This window comes from Rhagoletis zephyria, unplaced genomic scaffold (genome assembly GCF_001687245.7).
Source record: "Rhagoletis zephyria isolate East Lansing unplaced genomic scaffold, Rhagoletis_zephyria_1.1 Rzeph_scaffold_00128, whole genome shotgun sequence".
NCBI classification, from domain to species: Eukaryota; Metazoa; Arthropoda; class Insecta; order Diptera; family Tephritidae; genus Rhagoletis; species Rhagoletis zephyria.
Window position 1 is genome coordinate 44,082 of NW_016157212.1, and position 17,707 is coordinate 61,788.

The 17,707-nt window shown below is 36.7% G+C and overlaps 2 protein-coding genes across 2 annotated transcripts in view; both read right to left on the reverse strand.

Annotated features, from left to right (window-relative positions):
• Positions 1-1,084: 1,084 nt before the first annotated feature.
• Su(H) (recombining binding protein suppressor of hairless) lies at positions 1,085-10,189 on the reverse strand. The gene is made up of 5 exons (XM_017637129.1): positions 8,673-10,189; positions 3,565-4,110; positions 3,147-3,481; positions 2,742-2,949; positions 1,085-2,594 (listed from the first exon to the last, which is right to left on the reverse strand). The coding sequence occupies exons 1-5, from the start codon at positions 9,309-9,311 to the stop codon at positions 2,196-2,198; spliced, it is 2,127 nt and encodes a 708-aa protein (XP_017492618.1). The 5' UTR covers positions 9,312-10,189; the 3' UTR covers positions 1,085-2,195.
• A 6,853-nt stretch (positions 10,190-17,042) lies between these two features.
• LOC108380829 (uncharacterized) overlaps positions 17,043-17,707 on the reverse strand; it is a 4,863-nt gene continuing 4,198 nt past the window's right edge. The window contains exon 2 of the mRNA XM_017637232.1: positions 17,043-17,398. Coding sequence (XP_017492721.1) covers positions 17,267-17,398 — 132 coding nt within the window. The 3' untranslated portion in view covers positions 17,043-17,266. The remainder of the gene's footprint in view (positions 17,399-17,707) is intronic.

A 17,707-nucleotide genomic window follows, 5' to 3' on the forward strand; every position in this document is an offset into this window, starting at 1 on the left:
GGAGAATTTGAGGCTAAAGAACTAGGCTAGTACTTCTCCTCCGGTGCCAGTGTTCAGTATGAGCACTTAGATGTTTAGGCTTCTTAGGACCTTGTTCGCATGCCGGCAAATGATTGCCACATCGGGTGCAAACAGTGCTCACTCGTTTATTTAGAACGCCACTTTATTCTGGGATATGATCCAAAAATATTTCATGCTAAAAATGGGCCGAATACAGGTGAGTGGGAGTGGAACCCCGTGGGCTGGCTCTTACTGAGCAACCTGGCGCTGCATTATTTATAACAGAGCGGCCAGTTGATTTGTAAGTGGCTTATTTCGTACAGTCCTCAGTTTTCCTAGCTCCAAAGGCTGAGTTATGCATAACTTAGATGCGAAACGAGAAATCACTCGATCACGAATGTCACGATTCGGGTCCTGGATACATTTCCAACAGTAGCATACCTACTGGGAGGAATAGGTCCTCGCTATGCACATGAAGCCCAGGCGGCTTCAGGACACAGCAAGTGGCAGTCCTAACAGATCTGAAGCTTCGTCCACTGCAACTTCGTCTATTACAACAACAAACGATGCAGGACCATGTTACTGCTCCGTACTTTTCTAACGATTTCGGTTGTCTGCGCAGAGAAGAAGCGCAAGCTGCCAAAAGCAGCACCTAAAATTTTGTTTTGTCTATCCATATACCGAGGCTCAGTTTGATCTCCTACATCCAAGTTGTAAAAAGGTACGTCGTTAATTTCATAAAGCCAAGTGTTACGTACCGTCCAGTGAAGAAACTGATACGGTCTGTGAGAGATAACCGTATATGCAAGAGACAGTCGGTTCTATGCTACGAAATGACTCGGGTTTACCCCCAACTAAGTACTATGAAGCGTCAGCAGTTAAAGGGTTTACGGGCAGTTAGCCATATATTTTACATTTCTCGCTGTTATTCATTTAAGAATATAAGATGTTTCATGAATGTTTAAACATTTTTACCTTCTTCCCCTTCAAAAAAAAAGTCCACAAATGCAGCTGCTACTCCAAAAATATTAACACATTGCTTTAGCAAAACTGTTTTGTTACAAAATAATTTATTTATCTCTGGTAATGTTTCAGTTGCTTACTTAAACTATTTTTTTTCTTAGTTTACAATTTGTCTTTTTTTTAAATTTGCTTAACTCTAAATTATATTACTATTTTCTGTTTAACTACAATATTTGATTATTCCTGTTTTGTTGAATTTAATGTACGTCTGCAAACGTCCACGTACCCTTCGTATATAGTATAGATAATGTAGAAATATATGTATATGTATGTATATAAATATCTTACCATATAAAATATGTATACATATAGATCATAATATGTATGCGTTCATTAAAAAAAAAAAAAAAACAAATGTCGGCTAAAATGCTAATATTTTCCTTTCTGTTTGCTTAATACTATGCAAATACAGTTGCAGGCATATGTCTTCGACGGTCTCGGTCCGTTTGTGTCCACAATTTCATTGAGATTTGTATCTAAAAATATATATTTTGTTCTAGCTGTATGCGATGATAAACTGAATTATATGTACAAATGCACTTGTTTAGCGGCTAAATTAAGTCTATTTAGCTTACATGACTAAATCAGTGTAAAGTATTTTTGTTTTTAAAATTTTTTCTTTTAGTTTCCAGTTTATTATGTGCTCAGCATAACATTCTTCGTATAAAAGTTTTGTATAATTGTTGATTTGTTCATTTCGGATATTATTTAAATTGTCTACAGGGACTATAGCAAAATACGATATATTTTTTCTTATTTAATGCTTTTAGTGAAAAACTTATCCCTGATATTGACAGCTTATAGTTTCGAGAAAAATATTTGCAATGCTTGCAGGAATGAAAGTTTTGCAGTTTTGTAGTAACTAAATTGGTATGCATGTGTGCGTGAAAGTATAAAATAATTTCTATATATATCCATATAAATTGCGTATTTCAAAATAAATACACAACGACTAATAGTTTTTGTATGATTTCACAAAAACAAAAAACTAAACGCATTCAAACGCACAAAAAATAGCAGCATGATCGCGTATAATTTACTATGTTTTCACTTAAGCTTTAGCATTAGCATTTATGTCCGCCACCCCACTAGAGCCACACCTTACACTCATGCCAAAAACAATACAACTGCGCGGCAGCTGCTGGCCATACGGTTTGTGTAGCCGCCATCACTCAGGAGAGTCCGCCACCGCCGCCGTGTGTATTCCATTGCACTTCATTCATGGACGGCAATGCTTGGTGCATTTGATGATTGGCATTCACCCCTGTGCTGTTACCACCACCACCACTGCCGCCACCGCCACCACTACCGTCGCTGGGTGAATGCGCTGTACTGTTATTGTTGCTACTCAAGCTACTCAAATTGTTATTGTTGCCAGTGAGTGCACCGACAACGCCACCGTTATTATTGCTGGTCGTCGTTGTTGCATTCCGCGTACGCATTACATCCTCTGCTTGTGTACAGTGCGGCCGCGGACCAGGCTCCGGTGTGTAGGTGAACGTTAAGCCCGTCGCATAGATGATGCCATCATTGCGCACCAACGAAATGGGTACCTGTGTGGGCTGGCGAACCTGGTTGGGAGATGAATTTCAAATTTGAAAAATGGGGTTTGTGAGGTTTGAATTCTTTTAAACTGGTTTTAAAGTCGACTATTTCAGAGTTTTAGTATAAACATATTTTTGGACTACTTCTTGTTTTGGTTAATATTTGAAACTTACCCACAACCATTCACCACGAAATTGCGAAATCTCCGGCACCACACACAACAGCGTCTCTGTGCAGCGGTACATTGTTTCCGCTTCCACATCGCCGAACCAGACTTGTAGGTGCGGCGTAAAGTTGTCACCGCTCAGTTCTAGCATGGCCACATCGCCGCCGCCATTCAAGTTGAGCGAATTCACGATTGGCACAGGGGTGACGGGCGAGCTGTTGAAGGATAACATTTTTTTTTATAAGAATAGAATCAAATAATATTTGCGCAGGCAATATGCAGTTGCAAATAAAGTCATTAAATTGCTAGTATAGCTTTGGCCTAATTTGCTTGGTACTTGTTGAAGAATTGGCTCGTAGAAATCTTGAAAATAAATGAACAAGCAACAAAAAAAAAATCCCTTCCTACTCACCCCACAGGACCCATGCCTTCGTAGAACTGATATTCAGCTTTGTCTGTGGAGATGATTGTCCAGCAGGCGCCATCGTTAATCATCTCCTTATTTGGTTCTTTCGGACAGGGCGTCGCCTGGAATTGTATAATTTTCTCCTGCGACAAGCACAGATACATATGATCCGTGTCCTTCATGTAGAAGGCACATTTGTGAAGCTGTGACACTGGATCGTCCGCCTCCAATAATGCCATTTGCTTGTCCACTTTGCGTATGATGAGACGCGGCAGCGCCATGCCTGTCACCGAGCAAACAAGCTTCACCGTCGCGCCATAATGAATATAGCCATCGCGCACCTGGTTGAAAGAGAATAAATATTTACATACATACATACAGGGATAAAGGAAGTGGAATAAAAAAATCCACTTAAGCTACCCACCTGAAACTCTTCCGATTCCGACTCATTGTCGTCCAGCAAGTGTATCGTGAAGGCGCCCCATTGCGTCGACGACGCATGAAAGTGTCCATTCTCCACGTGCAGGTAACGCGTCGACACCGTTTGTGAGCGCAGCCGATTGAAAAGCGCCACATTGGTGCCGCTAGCTATGCATAGATCGGCATTCTTCAGCGATTGCTTCTTTTTCGATGGCTTCGATATGACTTTGATGCGCTTCGAATTGAATACGCCGATGTCATGGCCATTGCCATAGAACATTTTCACCGACAACATGAAATGTTTGCGCTTATCCGAATCGGAAATGAATAGCGTCTTGGCGGCACAATATTGCTTGCCATTCAAATCGAGCTGTTGCATATCCTGATCCGAGCTACCGATGCCGATGAAGGCGCATAGTTGCGCACAATGTTCGCCCTCGCCCTTTTGCAACATTTCCTCGTAGCGGCGGCGCCAACCGCTGCCAAAGAGGTAAATACATGGTGGCGGGCAAAAGAAGCGCTTCTCATTGCCGTAGGACTTTTGGGCGACCTGCGGCATGAAAAAAAGAGAGAAAAAATTTATAACTGAATATGATTGAAATCTTAAAATAAATAAAGTTTACAAAGAATTTATTTGTTGCATTGCATTTTTTTATTAGCGAAAACCACAAGAATTTCAAATTGACAAACAGAAATAATTGCAAATCGATAATTGCAGAAAAAATGCGATCACCGCGCGGTTTTACATTTGAATGGCGAAAAAACAACAATAACAATAGGCAGGCAAATAATGCGAAAAAATGCTTTTGCAAAACGATCAATGCTATTAAATTACACAGTTCATTCAAATTTCTATTAGAGCGCATACCTGGCGCTCGGCGGTTGGCAGTCTCGGACGGTGCGCCCAAAGGAAATGTGTATTAACCAACAACAACACACAAAGCTACAATAATAAAGTAATGCAGCAAGAATTTTATTTTGAGTTGCGGTTGCACGAATTGTCGCTAATCAGCCAAGCAATCGTCGTCTAACAAGTAGACCACAAGTCGCTCACCGCCTAGCAGCCGTCAATAGCCGCCAAAAGTGCGGCGCTGCCTTTGTCAATGGGCGATTAGAAACGACCTGGCCTGGCCCTTGTCTGGGTGCTAACTGCGGATTGATTATCGTTGCCGCTGCAACGCGGCAACACTTGTTGCGGCCACATCCTTCACACTCGGCTGCTTACAAAAATTGTAAGATTGTCGCCGTTGTTGCGGCTGCTGCTTTTGCCGCCGCCTTGCGGTGCAACATTAAAAAACGCAATCAAATAATTGAATTTAATTAATGAAAATTAAAATTACAATTCTCTATCAGTGCTTCTTTCGTGCTTTCAATTTGTCTACTTGCCATTGTTATTATTGTCGCGTTGCAGTTTTGCGCATTTGATTGATTTTGGTTGCAAATTTTTGTCGCTAATTGCTTTGTTGCGGTTGTTTTAATTTGTTTATTTTTTTTTTTTTTTGTATGATTTCAAGTTATGATTCAGATTTGATTGGAGCGGATGGATGATGAGGCATGAAATGAAATTAATTGTGCTGCATTGTGTTTTGTGAAGTTCGAAGGCGTTTGGTTTGTTACATAAAGTTAATTACTGAATTAAACTTTAAAGTTTTTTTTTTTATTGAGATACATATTAGATATTTGAAATGTGGTTTAGGGTAATAATGCAAATTACTTTTTAATATTACAGCTGAAAGTAATGGAAAAGTGAAACTTTTGAAAAAATTCCAACCCAAAACCTATCGCCCTAAAATACATTTTTCTGCGATAATGTTTTTATTATAACAGAAGGAAAACTCCCCAAAGATTTTTAGGAATCAGCTGGAGTGACAATCCTTGGTCAGATATGGATCTGGATCCCTTTTCGTATTCACCCACGACAGTCGGGTCTACGTAACCGGAACGACCCAGATTTATATCTGGCCAAGGACTGTCACTCCAGCAACACTCCCCAAAAAGTCTTTGGGGATTTTGTATGCTGCTACAACAACAACAACAACATCTCATCTAACACTCTTCTCCTTGGTCTGACTTTGGGGGTCATTATCCTACCGTTTCAAAATACGCACCATGCGGTTTTGGTTAATTTATAAAGAGGTAGACAAGAATTTGCTCATTTAGAAAAAGACCATCGTAACTAAAAACAAGTAGATTTTTTAGCAAATGGTGCAGCATTAAATCTGTCGAAAACTATTCGGCGGCTATTAAGGCTATATAGCTTATGTCAACCAAAGGCTTAAATGCAGTTAAGAGCTCTTGTAAGTTCCAAGAATTTTAACATGGCGTGATTGGCAAGGTTTATTTCTTAATTTTTGCATTCCTTTCCTTTATTCCTTTCGTTGGCTTGTACTTAGTAGGAGGAATTACCCCTTCGAGTTGTGATTTGCTTTGGAAATCAACTAATACCATTGCTGGGTGGCGCTGGAGTTATTGTCCCAGCTAGCCAAATGCGGAGCGCTTCGAGTAGGGAGTGAAAAAGGACTCCCACAGCAACACCTGGAAGGAGCGTTTTCGGAATGCTCTGAATATGGAGTCATAAGGGACTACAACAGCAACACCTCGAATGAGTGTTTTCGGAGCGCTCCGAATGTGGAGTGAAAAGAGAGTCAGAGTCTGTAAGATAAAAAATTAAGTTTTCAATCAAGAAGGGGGTCGTCACTTCGGAATGTACCTCGAAAAGGACACCGCAAAAAAAGCTGTTGAATTATTTAGAGGTAAGTAAGTAATAATGCAACAAAAATATTTTCGGTTTACTTTGCTGGTTCTGACAAAGAATTCGAACATTTTTTGTTTTGTTTATTTCATGATTTTTTTTCTTTTTTTTTCTGAATAATACATACACTCACGGCAAAAAGTATTGGCACAGCGAATTTTGCACAATATATACACCAATTTCTATTCTAATATTTTTGCGCTAATTTTTTATAAATGTATGGTTCATTATACAACAAAAATCATAATTTCTAAACTTTGTGCAAGACTCGCGAGAATTCAATAAATATTCATGCAAATTTTCAACTTTTTAATCAGATTTTTTTTGAATTTTCTTGTTTATTCAGTTTTGTAGCCCATTAAATTCTGGTATAAAAAATGCAAGTTCGGAATTAGTCAAAAATCGCATTGATTTTTGAGAATTTTTTTTGCTGAAGGTGTTTTGCATTTTTTCCATATACTTAAATTATTTTCGAATTTTTTTTTGGTATGGAAGAGATTGCGTAAAAAAATTTCGAAAATCGACGGTAAATCGTAGTAATTAGAACTTCTACTTTCTTACAATAAAATTGATTGAGCTACAACTCTACATACTCAAAAAAATTCTAAAAAATCTGATTAAAAAGTTGAAAATTTGCTGAATTTTCGCGAGTTTTGCACAAAGTTTAGAAATTATATTTTTATGTTGTTTGTTGTGGAATGAAAAATAATAAAATAAAAATTGTTGCATATATTGTAAAAAAGCAACTGTGCCAACCCTTTTTGCCGGCAGTGTATGCAAGTTAAATAATTTTCTTTAATTTCGAGTTTTTTCAATAAAAAAATTGTGAAAAAATTCGAATACTTATGTATGTATGTATAAATTAAAAATTACATAGGTACGTATATTAGGAGCATATCGAAAATCCGTAAACCCTCTTTTTGGTCTATTATCGGAGCACTCCCAAAACACTCCATCTAGCTTATCTTCGGACTATTTGAGGAGTCCTAAAGGCACACTTTTTTAGTATAAGTATATTGAGAAGGCACTTTTCTCCAGCAGATATGCTCCTTTGGAACTCTTGTCGGAGCCTCCTTAGAAGCTAAGCGCATCGCAGAGAGTTTTAATTGTGCACCCTGCGGACTCCGCTGGTTGGCTGGGTATTGGCTGAGTTAGTAAATTAAATTCGGTCGAGCTATTCATATGGCCTATATTCAGAGTATGTAGGCATTGTATGAGAACGATTACTTTTAACAAAAAGCTTGCATTAAAGACGACGATTTAATAGTTGTTGTTATAGCGGCAAATTAAACCGCTTTAGATTCATATTTAAATAATTGTCATTAAGCTCAACTAAGAGTAGTCCCTTGAAATGTGCCTTTTTCGACGAGGTCTGAACAAATGGAAAGGCATATTAGTGGAGTAGACTTAAGGGAACTTTTAAAGATATGGTTAGCTTCATGCGGGGAACCTTCACATGCTGAACCTACGTTGGCTACGTTGTCATCGAGACTCCATAGCCAGAAGTTTAACCTGCTACAATAGCCAAATCGAAGTTGTGTCAGAGTAACGCAGCAATTTCGTGAACGCCGAACCTCTTCTCTGGACTTTGATCTCTGATAGTTGCATTCACGGTGCAACAATTAGTGCATCCAGTTGTTGTCCGAAGTGCGGATAGCTGAGAAAGCTTCATTATTTTGAATTTAAACAATAATGGAAAAATGTAACTCCTTTTGGGCATCCATGTTTAATACTTCTTGGCCTCGAGATTGTATCAGTGACTCTTTTAGACTCTGTGGAAAAGAATGAGTAGAGTCGCAAAGGTTTTGGAAGGCTTTCGACTTATCCACCGCTTCTAGCACAATCTTCTCATTCGGAAGCCATGTTAATGCAACGCGAAGTCTGTTTGCACGTAAAGTGGGGCAGTAGTTAAGCCTCAATATTTTCACTAATGGGGAAATGAGTTGTCAGACGATAAGGATTTTTCCGCAATGCAAACACTCTCTTAGACTTCCCCGTCTAAAGAGAAAAAGGTAGGCAACGAAAAATTTAGAACTTTAGTTCAGCATTCTACTCCCGCCTGATTTACGGAGTTTTAACATCAACAAGCCTAGGTGAATGTAAGAGGTATAATAGGTATTGCGAGATTGTGCAGCCTTCTGATCACTCAGCCTGGCCTTATTCTTCCAAAGATGTAGCGTGAACTATCGGTCAAATTAGCTTGCACATTTCTACGGATTCGATAAGGCGCCATCAAAAAAGGCGAATTCTAAGCTCTGCTATTAACTTAAAAAAAAATTTTCACACAAAAGGTGCAACTAAAAATATTAAGAAATGAGGTGAATTAATGTGTGACTTAGTGAATTGTAAATCTCACTTACCTTCGCATGCAAAATCACAATAACCATATCGTTGCGTTCGCGCATGTATCGCTCCATTGCATCACGTGTCAACTTTTTATCCTCAATATGTGGCCGATATGGTACACCAACTGTGTTGGAATTCAGGCCTGTAGACATGAGTGGGCCACAGCCGCCCCCAGCACCGCTCAACCCGCGTGGCAACATCGCCAGGTGATGTTGCTGCTGTTGATGTTGTTGTTGCTGTTGTTGATGGTGATGTGGTGAACTAGGAGGCAACAAACCAATACCACCGCCAGCGGCGTGATGCACCGGCGGGCTGGGAGGTGTTTGCGCATAAGCGCCACCTACACCCGCACCAAGTCCGAAGTGTGGCATCTGTGGCAATCTTCCAGCTGCGGAAACGGAGGCTGCAGCCGTATGTGGTTGTATTGAAGAGGGCGGTGACAGCGAGTCGTTGATGTCGAGCAAATGCTGCTGGGCGTGCTGGTGCAGCAGGTGGTGATGTTGATGCTGGTGCTGTTGTGCTGGCGAGTGCTGATGACGGCCGTTGGCAATGGAGCTAATAGCTGTGGGGCTATACTGTTCCAAGTGATGATCCAATGCTGTTGCAGTGCTGCTGGGAGGGGTGCCAATATGATAATCGCTATAACTCTTCATTTAGTGCATGTAAACGGAATGTAGTTGCGGGCAAAAGAGGGAAGCGCGTTTATTTCCATGGTTGAATAGAACGCGCGCACAAAGTGGACACTTTATATAAAAAGCTTTGTGTTTTTTTATTTTTAGTGGACGAATTGTTTTCCGTGTAAAATTTGGCAGAGTTGCGTTAAAAAAAATTTGGCACTTTTGTTACTGTGTGATGTGAGCGCGTATGCTTTAATTTGCACAATAATTTTATTGGAATTGAACATGAGGACGCAACTTTTGGACACAAATATATTCCATTTGATATATGTAGATAAATATGCTGCCCGCATTTGTTTATCACACACGGCGAAAATGTTAATGGCAGCAAATGTGTGTTTGGCTCAAAAAAATCAACACAAAACCTTCACGCAACACAACAACAATAATGCACAGTGGCGACGAAATGAAGAAGCAGCGCGACCGCAAACTGACAGATGTTCACGCTCCCACTCGTTCTATACTTTCCAAATGTTTCAAACACAATTTGCATTTACAGCAGCGGATGTTGTGTTGTTTTATGCGAACAAGTCCTTTTTTATGGAATGCACTTCCTTGCACTTAGTGCATTTCAGTTAACTAATTTTTTCACTTGCACGAGCACAATCGCTTTCAATATTTAAAAGTTATTTTCATTTTAAAGTTAAAACACCGACTGAGCGCTCCGCGGTTGTCTCGCTGATTTTTGTTTCGTCTGTTAATTTCGTTTCATTTCCAAACGTACACAGTTGCCAACGGCAAGTGTTACCATTTTTACGTTGTTGTATAAAGAGAGGGTAAAATTTATATATGATAACAGAGAAGTTAGTTAAAGTGCTTTATTCAACAGCATAAATGCATGTGTATCCACGCTTTATTAAGACATTTTGAGCTTGGTTTTTGAATTAAAATTAAAAGTTTTCATTTAAAACTAATTATTTGCGCTTACAGAATTGTAATTGTTCCCTTAATTTTCCCTTTTAACAATATCCTGAATGAAGCAACACTGATACTAACGCGAGCGCAAAAGAGAAACGCGAACGACCGACGTCGACGTTTACGTTCCTACCGACTGCGCGCTACAAACTTCTGCATTCCCCAATGCTATTCCATCGCAGCCCGCGAGTTCCCACGCTAAGCAGCGACGCCTTGAACAGCAGCGCCGTCACCTGTTAGCTTCTCGCCGCTTTCCCACGGTGAGCGGCATTGTTCTTTTCCGTTTTATTTCTTGTGCAGTGAAGTGATCCAATGGGGAGATGATGGAGATGTCATGTGCGTAGATTGTGTGTTGAAAATGTGTTTTAAGTGAATATTATAGTGAATAGTTAATTAATAAGAAGTGTAATACAAATATAATATGCAAATTTGCGTTTTGGTTGTAAACCCAAAGTGATTAGTGAGAAGTAAAGTTCTAAGTGAAAAGTTTAGTGATGCCGGTCACCAACCAGCAAATGCGAAGAAGACGCCTCAAAAATGGCGGGGAAATGGCACGGCAGTTATATTGGTTCAACGGAAGTGCTATTGCTATGCTAAAGGAAATGTGAGAAACAACAGCAGAGGTAGGTGGCGCAGACATACATATACATAGATAAATGTAAATTAATCGAATTAAATTTGTGCAAAAGTGCTTAAATTTGCGATATGCAAAAATTTTCAAAGTACCGTTATATGTTAGTGATGGGAACACCTACATATATATGTATTTACATATAAGGCGAGTGTTGGTCACGGCGTCAAAATCTGTGGCACGGACTTTATTTTTTTCATTTCTGTTTCGTAAATCGAAATCTATAGTTTCTATAGTTTCTAGTATCGAATCTATAGTTTCGTAAATCGACATGCAACACATTGCTTTCGTATGACATTGCTTTAGAGAAATTCTTGCATCATTTCGTGCGTAGGTTATAGGAGCTATCCATTACTTTTTGCATTCCCGAACATTACATTTTCCCACTGGGATATTGTTATATATGTACAAATTTAATTTACATAAAATATGCACGAAGTTGGCTATATTAGTGGTTAATATTTAAGGTAAGATGACAATTTATTTTATTAAATTCGAGTTTATGATTTATATAATAAGCTGACAGTTTTATTCTTAATGTTTAACCGACAGGGTGGGACTAGTCCCGAAATTAATTTTTATTCAATGCAGCACAGGTTTGTGATTTTTTAATGGAATTGATTTTAAAAAATATTTTGAAACTTGCTGATTTTTAAAACTGATTGGCCCGTAGTCATATACTTTGTGTATACCAACACATAAAGCGCTTGGACCCAGTTCGCTGTGATTCAAAACGGAAGCATAAACCAACTTTCAATACGCTCAGAAATTTAAAAGTGTATTGACTCGAATTTGTTTTCAAATCGCTTTTTTATTTCTCACATCGGTTATAAAACAGGTATAAAAACATCACTCATTTGACGCGAAGTGAATAAAGACTAGTTTTCTTAATACAGCCCGTTCTAAATTTGAATTATTATTATAAGGAATTTGAATTGTTGTTCGCTTCCATTTCGGTCCACCGCGCAAATTAATTATTAATAGAAATAACAAATTTTGTTTACTTTTCAATACGGTTTCTGCGGACGCGCTTTAACGACACAGGTATAAATGCTTGAAAGAAATATGTGTTGAGTCAAATCAACTTTTTGTTAATGCGGTTCTTCCGTAGAGTATAAACAAGGTAATAGAGAAGTTAGAAAAAGGTTTTAACGATTAAAATAGTTTTTTTATTGCAATCATCAGTTTAACTCTTTTATAGTCAACTTAAAATGCATTTTATGGCAAAAACAGAATTTTAACTTGAAAATGAGGAGAACGCGGTTTTAAAATGGTAAAATAAGGTTCGAAGCTTTGTTTTGTTGTGGAAGTATTAAACGCAATAGCACCCAGGTTCGGTCCCCCACTTCGAGCGATTGCAGAGATTTTTTTTATTTTATTTTATATTTTTTTTTAACATACAAACTATTTAATTTTATTTTATAAAATTTTGTTTTATTATCTTTTTGTGTTTATGGTATTTCATATAATTATTTCGTTATTAATCAAAGTATTTGGAGTTTAATTTTAATTAAAAATGCCACAGCAACTATAATTAAATAAAAAAAAAATTTAATAATACTTTAAATAACAAAAAAATATGTAAAAAAAATATTCCCTGGCAATGGGATACGAATCCACGACTTCCCGGCTAGCTAAATCCGCAGCGCACACAGGGTGAACTAATTAAAATACTCATACCTCTATATATTGCCAGGTAAATTTTTTCTCTTCATATGGATAGCACTGTTCTCTCTCATCTTAACCTAAAGCTGTTTCTAAGATGTCTATGATTGACACAATTTAAAATTCTATTCTAAACTTAAGACTGTATTTTAACAAGAATGAGTTTTAACTTGCGACTATGACTATGGGCCTTTGAATTTAACTAGACATGTGTTATGTTAATGTCTAAATTTGTTATTTTGCAGTTAGTTATCTTCCAACACTGCGAGATATGTACATACCTATTAAGTTATGGCTTAAGTGAGAAGACTAAAGAAAACACATAAACTGACCATCTTATTATATAAACTTTATGCATTATCAGCATTAAGAGAAAAGCTCGAAATAGGTTTATAAGTTGTACAAGCTATCAGATATTCACATTTAAACTACTAACCCTTTGCAACAGCTCGTCATAAAACATTCTCGAAATTCCTTTTATTAAATTCTTCTTTAAAAAGTGCTTATTATTTATGCGCTATCTGTTTATAATTGCTATAAATTCCCATGACACTAAATCAATAAATAGGTTAACGTATCACTAGTTGCTTCCAAAGTTTTTTGCTTTACCTACTTCTTTGGCAAAATGAACTATTTATGTACCCACATCTGCGGCTAGAATTTTCTTGGAAATACGTTAAACTTAGTACTATCTACTACGACAATTTCTTAACTGAAATGTTCAGACTTACATACATACTACATATGTACTCGTTTGTACAGAAAGTTAAATGCGCCCTTCTACCACATATCATTAAATACGTTCTGAATTATTAAATTGCAGCGCGGGAAACTTTGGACAGTCTGACATGTGCGTGAATTGATTTATGATTGCATAACTACTTAGCAAGCTATCCTGCCACTTAAATTTTCAATTTTTAAAATTTCAAAACACACTTATTGATTGAATATATTTAATGAGCGGGTAATGTGGTGGCATAAAATTATTTTATTCCTTTTAATACTAAATTCTGATATTTTTGGGAAAGTGTAATCTTACTAAGCTTATCAGCGTGATACGACAGTGATAGAAACTATCGAAAATCACTAGAACTAGGATTGTTGATATTATATCGATATTGACGATATTTATTCTTCCGATACGTTTTTTTTTTGACGATAATATCAGATATCGATATTTTACGCACAAATATCGCCGGACTACCAGAAAAGCTTCCACCATTGCCATACTTTTTATATTTATATAGTTTATTTTTTACATCAGCTCCTCACAATCGTTTGATATTAGTATTAATAATCTTCTATATATATAAAATAATAGCCGTTTTCGTTGTTCGGAGTTAACTCAAAAACAACTGCATAGATTTCAGTAAAATTTTCGGAGGTTATACCTTGCATATACGGTCCTATTATAGGCTACCAGAAAACTCGCTAGGTGGCGCTGGTGTCGAGTTATTTATAAAAATCGTATTTATGAACCGATTTCGTTCAAATTCAAACCGCGTGCTACCTCTATGATGACAAATACGTGTGCGAAAAATGGACCCGCTAGGTGGCGCTGGAGTCGAGTTATTTTTAGAAATCGTATTTACTAACCTATTTCTTTTAAATTCACAATGTAAGCTACCAGCATGATGGAAAATACGTTTACCAAAAATAGACCCGCTAGGTGGCGCGAAAGTCGAGTTATTTATAAAAGTCGTATATATGAACCGATTTCGTTCAAATTCAAAGTAAAAGCTACCTGCTGATGAAAAAAGCGTTTGCGAAATTCGGACCCGATAAAAGCCCTATTTATGAACCGAGTTTGTTAATGCAAATTCGAAACATTTATAACTTTCATGATGATATTTTTTTTCATTCGAAACATATATGTACATCAGGGTGGTCCAAAATAAGTAAAGTCGGAATTTTAATGCTTTCACCCCCTAGAACAGTATATCGAAAAAAGTATACCCCTATTTTTTATTTTGAAATCAAAAAATATTTAGAGGTCTCTCAAAGCGTTCAAAGTTTTCCATGTATTTTGCATGGGAAAAACCACAACTTTTCGTGGAAATGGTATGGAATTCTTGAAAATCAATATTTTTCGATCGGAAAACTCTGATTCTCTTCAGGAGACTTCCAATAACAATATCCTATTATTTATATAGCAATTTTTTAATAATGAAGATTTTTTGTTTATCCCCCCATTGTATTTTCTGAAATTTTCTAAAGGTTTTGGTGGACCTATAAAATATAGTTACTAAAAAAATTTTTAAAAAAATAATTGGGTATTATTATTGGGAATCTTTTGAAGAGAAACAGATTCTTCCGATCAAAAAATTTTGATTTTCAAGAATTCCATACCATTTCCACGAAAAGTTCCTCTTTTCCCATACCAAAAACATAGAAAACTTTGAGCGCTTTGAGCGACCCCTGAATGTTTTTTGATTTGAAGATAAAAAAAAAATTGGGTATACTTTTTTTCGATATAGAACAATCCTAGGGGGCGAGAGCATAGAAATTCCGACTTTACTATTTTACATGCATTTTTTGACCACCCTAATGTACATTGTCGGAGGTTAAACCCTGCATATATGGTCCTATTATAGCCTTCTAGATAACACCTTGGTGACGCTGGAGTGGAGTTACATATAAAAGTCGTATTTATTAACCGATTTCGTTCAAATTCGCAAAGTGAGCTACCTGTATAATAAAGAAATTCTTTTAATAAAAATTACCCGCTATATTTTATAAAATCTGATTGAAATTCATTATGCGCGATCATTTCATGAGAGGCAGTTGTTTTGCGCAAACGGGACCTAATGGATTGCGCTGCAGCTGAAATATATAGAAACCCACACTGGGTTTGGTCTGCCTTGGCCCTATATTCATCTTAGACGAATTTACTTTTTATATGGCTAAATGGAGGATACGAGGGGACCGCAACATTGTGTAAGCGCACCATAGCCTGACGCCCTCATACACCCTGAATGGGATCTTGCACTTACCTCCGATTGACGAAATTGCTCGGGGCGACCGTTAGTACAGCAGTAAGACCCAAAGAAAACAGTTCATAAATATTAAGGTAAATTATAAAAGTGGCAAATTGACAAGGACTTTCCTAAAAAAGGAACACGGTAGGTACAGCAATGACTTCATTTGAGCGATATTTAAGATATCACACGACTCATTTAGTCAATGTACGGGAAAACTTTTCATCCTGTGGGGGTGGGAGCGAGGATTATTGACCTTGAACATTAAAATTAACATTGAAGAATGAATTAATTTCTTACAACTCTGCATTTTATAGTAAATTCATGGACCATTTGGAATTCAGAAATCCAAATTACAACGCTGTTTCTGCTACCCATTCAATGTGCTTTGCTTATTACTATGCGAATCGGTTTATATTTCCTCTTAAATTACACTTCACTAAAAAAGTGTTTTTGTTTTGCTATTAAGAGCAAGATCCTTCACTCCCATATAATATGATAAATAAATTTTATTTAAGCTCTTGGTAGATATTCCAACACTGATAAGATTTGACACTTCTTTTCAGGGTTCGGATTTCACTCTAATCCTGGGTGAGGTTTGTTGTGTTTTTTGAGTACTCACTAAATTTGAAACTATAAATAAGTAAATCTTTTTTTACTTAAACAACATGAAGAAAAAAATGTCGCATATACCCATAACTTTGCCGTTAATTAGTTGTGTCGTTCTTTTATTTATTAATTTATTTTTTTGATATAAGGCTCTTTGCTAACTTTATAAAGAGTTAGCGAAACAGCCCCTCCAACTCAAGGATAAAAGACAAGGCTTTATATCCGAATTTGCCTTTTTTACCGTTCCAAGATAAGTTAGTTTACTTTTGAAAAAAAAAACCAAAAATATGTTAACTTTATAATCGATATTAACCACGAAAAGCCTCTGTTAGTGACTAGATACTGATTACTGAATTTCAGGCATTGTACACTTATTATTGTAAGCAAAACAAACATTAATAATTTGTTTCTCCTTATATTTTTTCACTTAATATCCAAAAATCTTTCGCACATGTCAGTTTTATTATTTTGAATTGTCGACAATTAAATCACTTAAGCTGATGCCAGATAAAACTTTGTAGCTTTGCGTGACATTTATAACTTTGCCAGCAAAGCGCCAGACGCAAAAGGTATGCCACAATGAACGCCAAGAAAACAATGTTGTACCGCTTTTTTACTCATCAAAGTTGCTGTGGATTTTAATTATTTTGATTTAAAATTATCAGCAATGTAATTAAGTTTTATGTTTCTGCATGAAAACCCGAATTTGGACGAAACAAAATAAATATTAAACCGGCTGATTGTCAAAGCGCGCAAAAAGATGGGAGTTGACCATCTTTTCGCTTCGCGCTGCCGCTTCAACGATTTATGTGGCATGCTTTGTGCATTTTCATACAATTCATCTTATCTGTCAAAGCGAATCTGTCACGTAAAGCGAAGCAAGCGTTTTATCTGGCATCAGCTTTAGTCAATTAATAAACCTCAAGTTTAAGCAAAATTTCTTTTTACTAAATTATCGTTAAAAATGTTCGTTTTATATTTTGCAATGAATTTGTGATCTTTTTTTATATTTGCATTAATCACAGAAAGGCGCCTGACTTTAAATATTATATACAAAAAACTAATTAGCGTTCAAAGTCTTATTATTTTCAAACATTTTTTAATGATTCTGATTAACAGCTTTTCTTTTTAATTTAATTGAAATTCCTTTTAAGCGCAATTTCTATGCCACTTTTACTAATCAAAATCGGGAACTGCGACGTATCGATGGGTAGTTTTCGTATTTTTATAGCAGGTTTGAGGTAGCCATGTTGTAAATCGTGATCCTGGAATTATAGTAAAAATATTTTGATTAATAAAAGAATTTCTGCACATTTCTAATGAAGGACCAGAATCTGAATAAATACAAAGATTTCATGATGTTTATTTTAGAAATTAGACATTTTGTTCGAGGCGCTAATGATCAAAGAGAAAGTGTTCCAAAAATTTTATGATCCAGAAAACACTGTCGTATTTATTTAGTTGATGCTCTTGAGCTCTACAGATACGGAAGTGATGACCGAAGCAAAGTATGAAGTAACAAGTAAATTTTTAGCAAAATAAAACCGACTTCAACTCTCATATAAAAAAAAAAA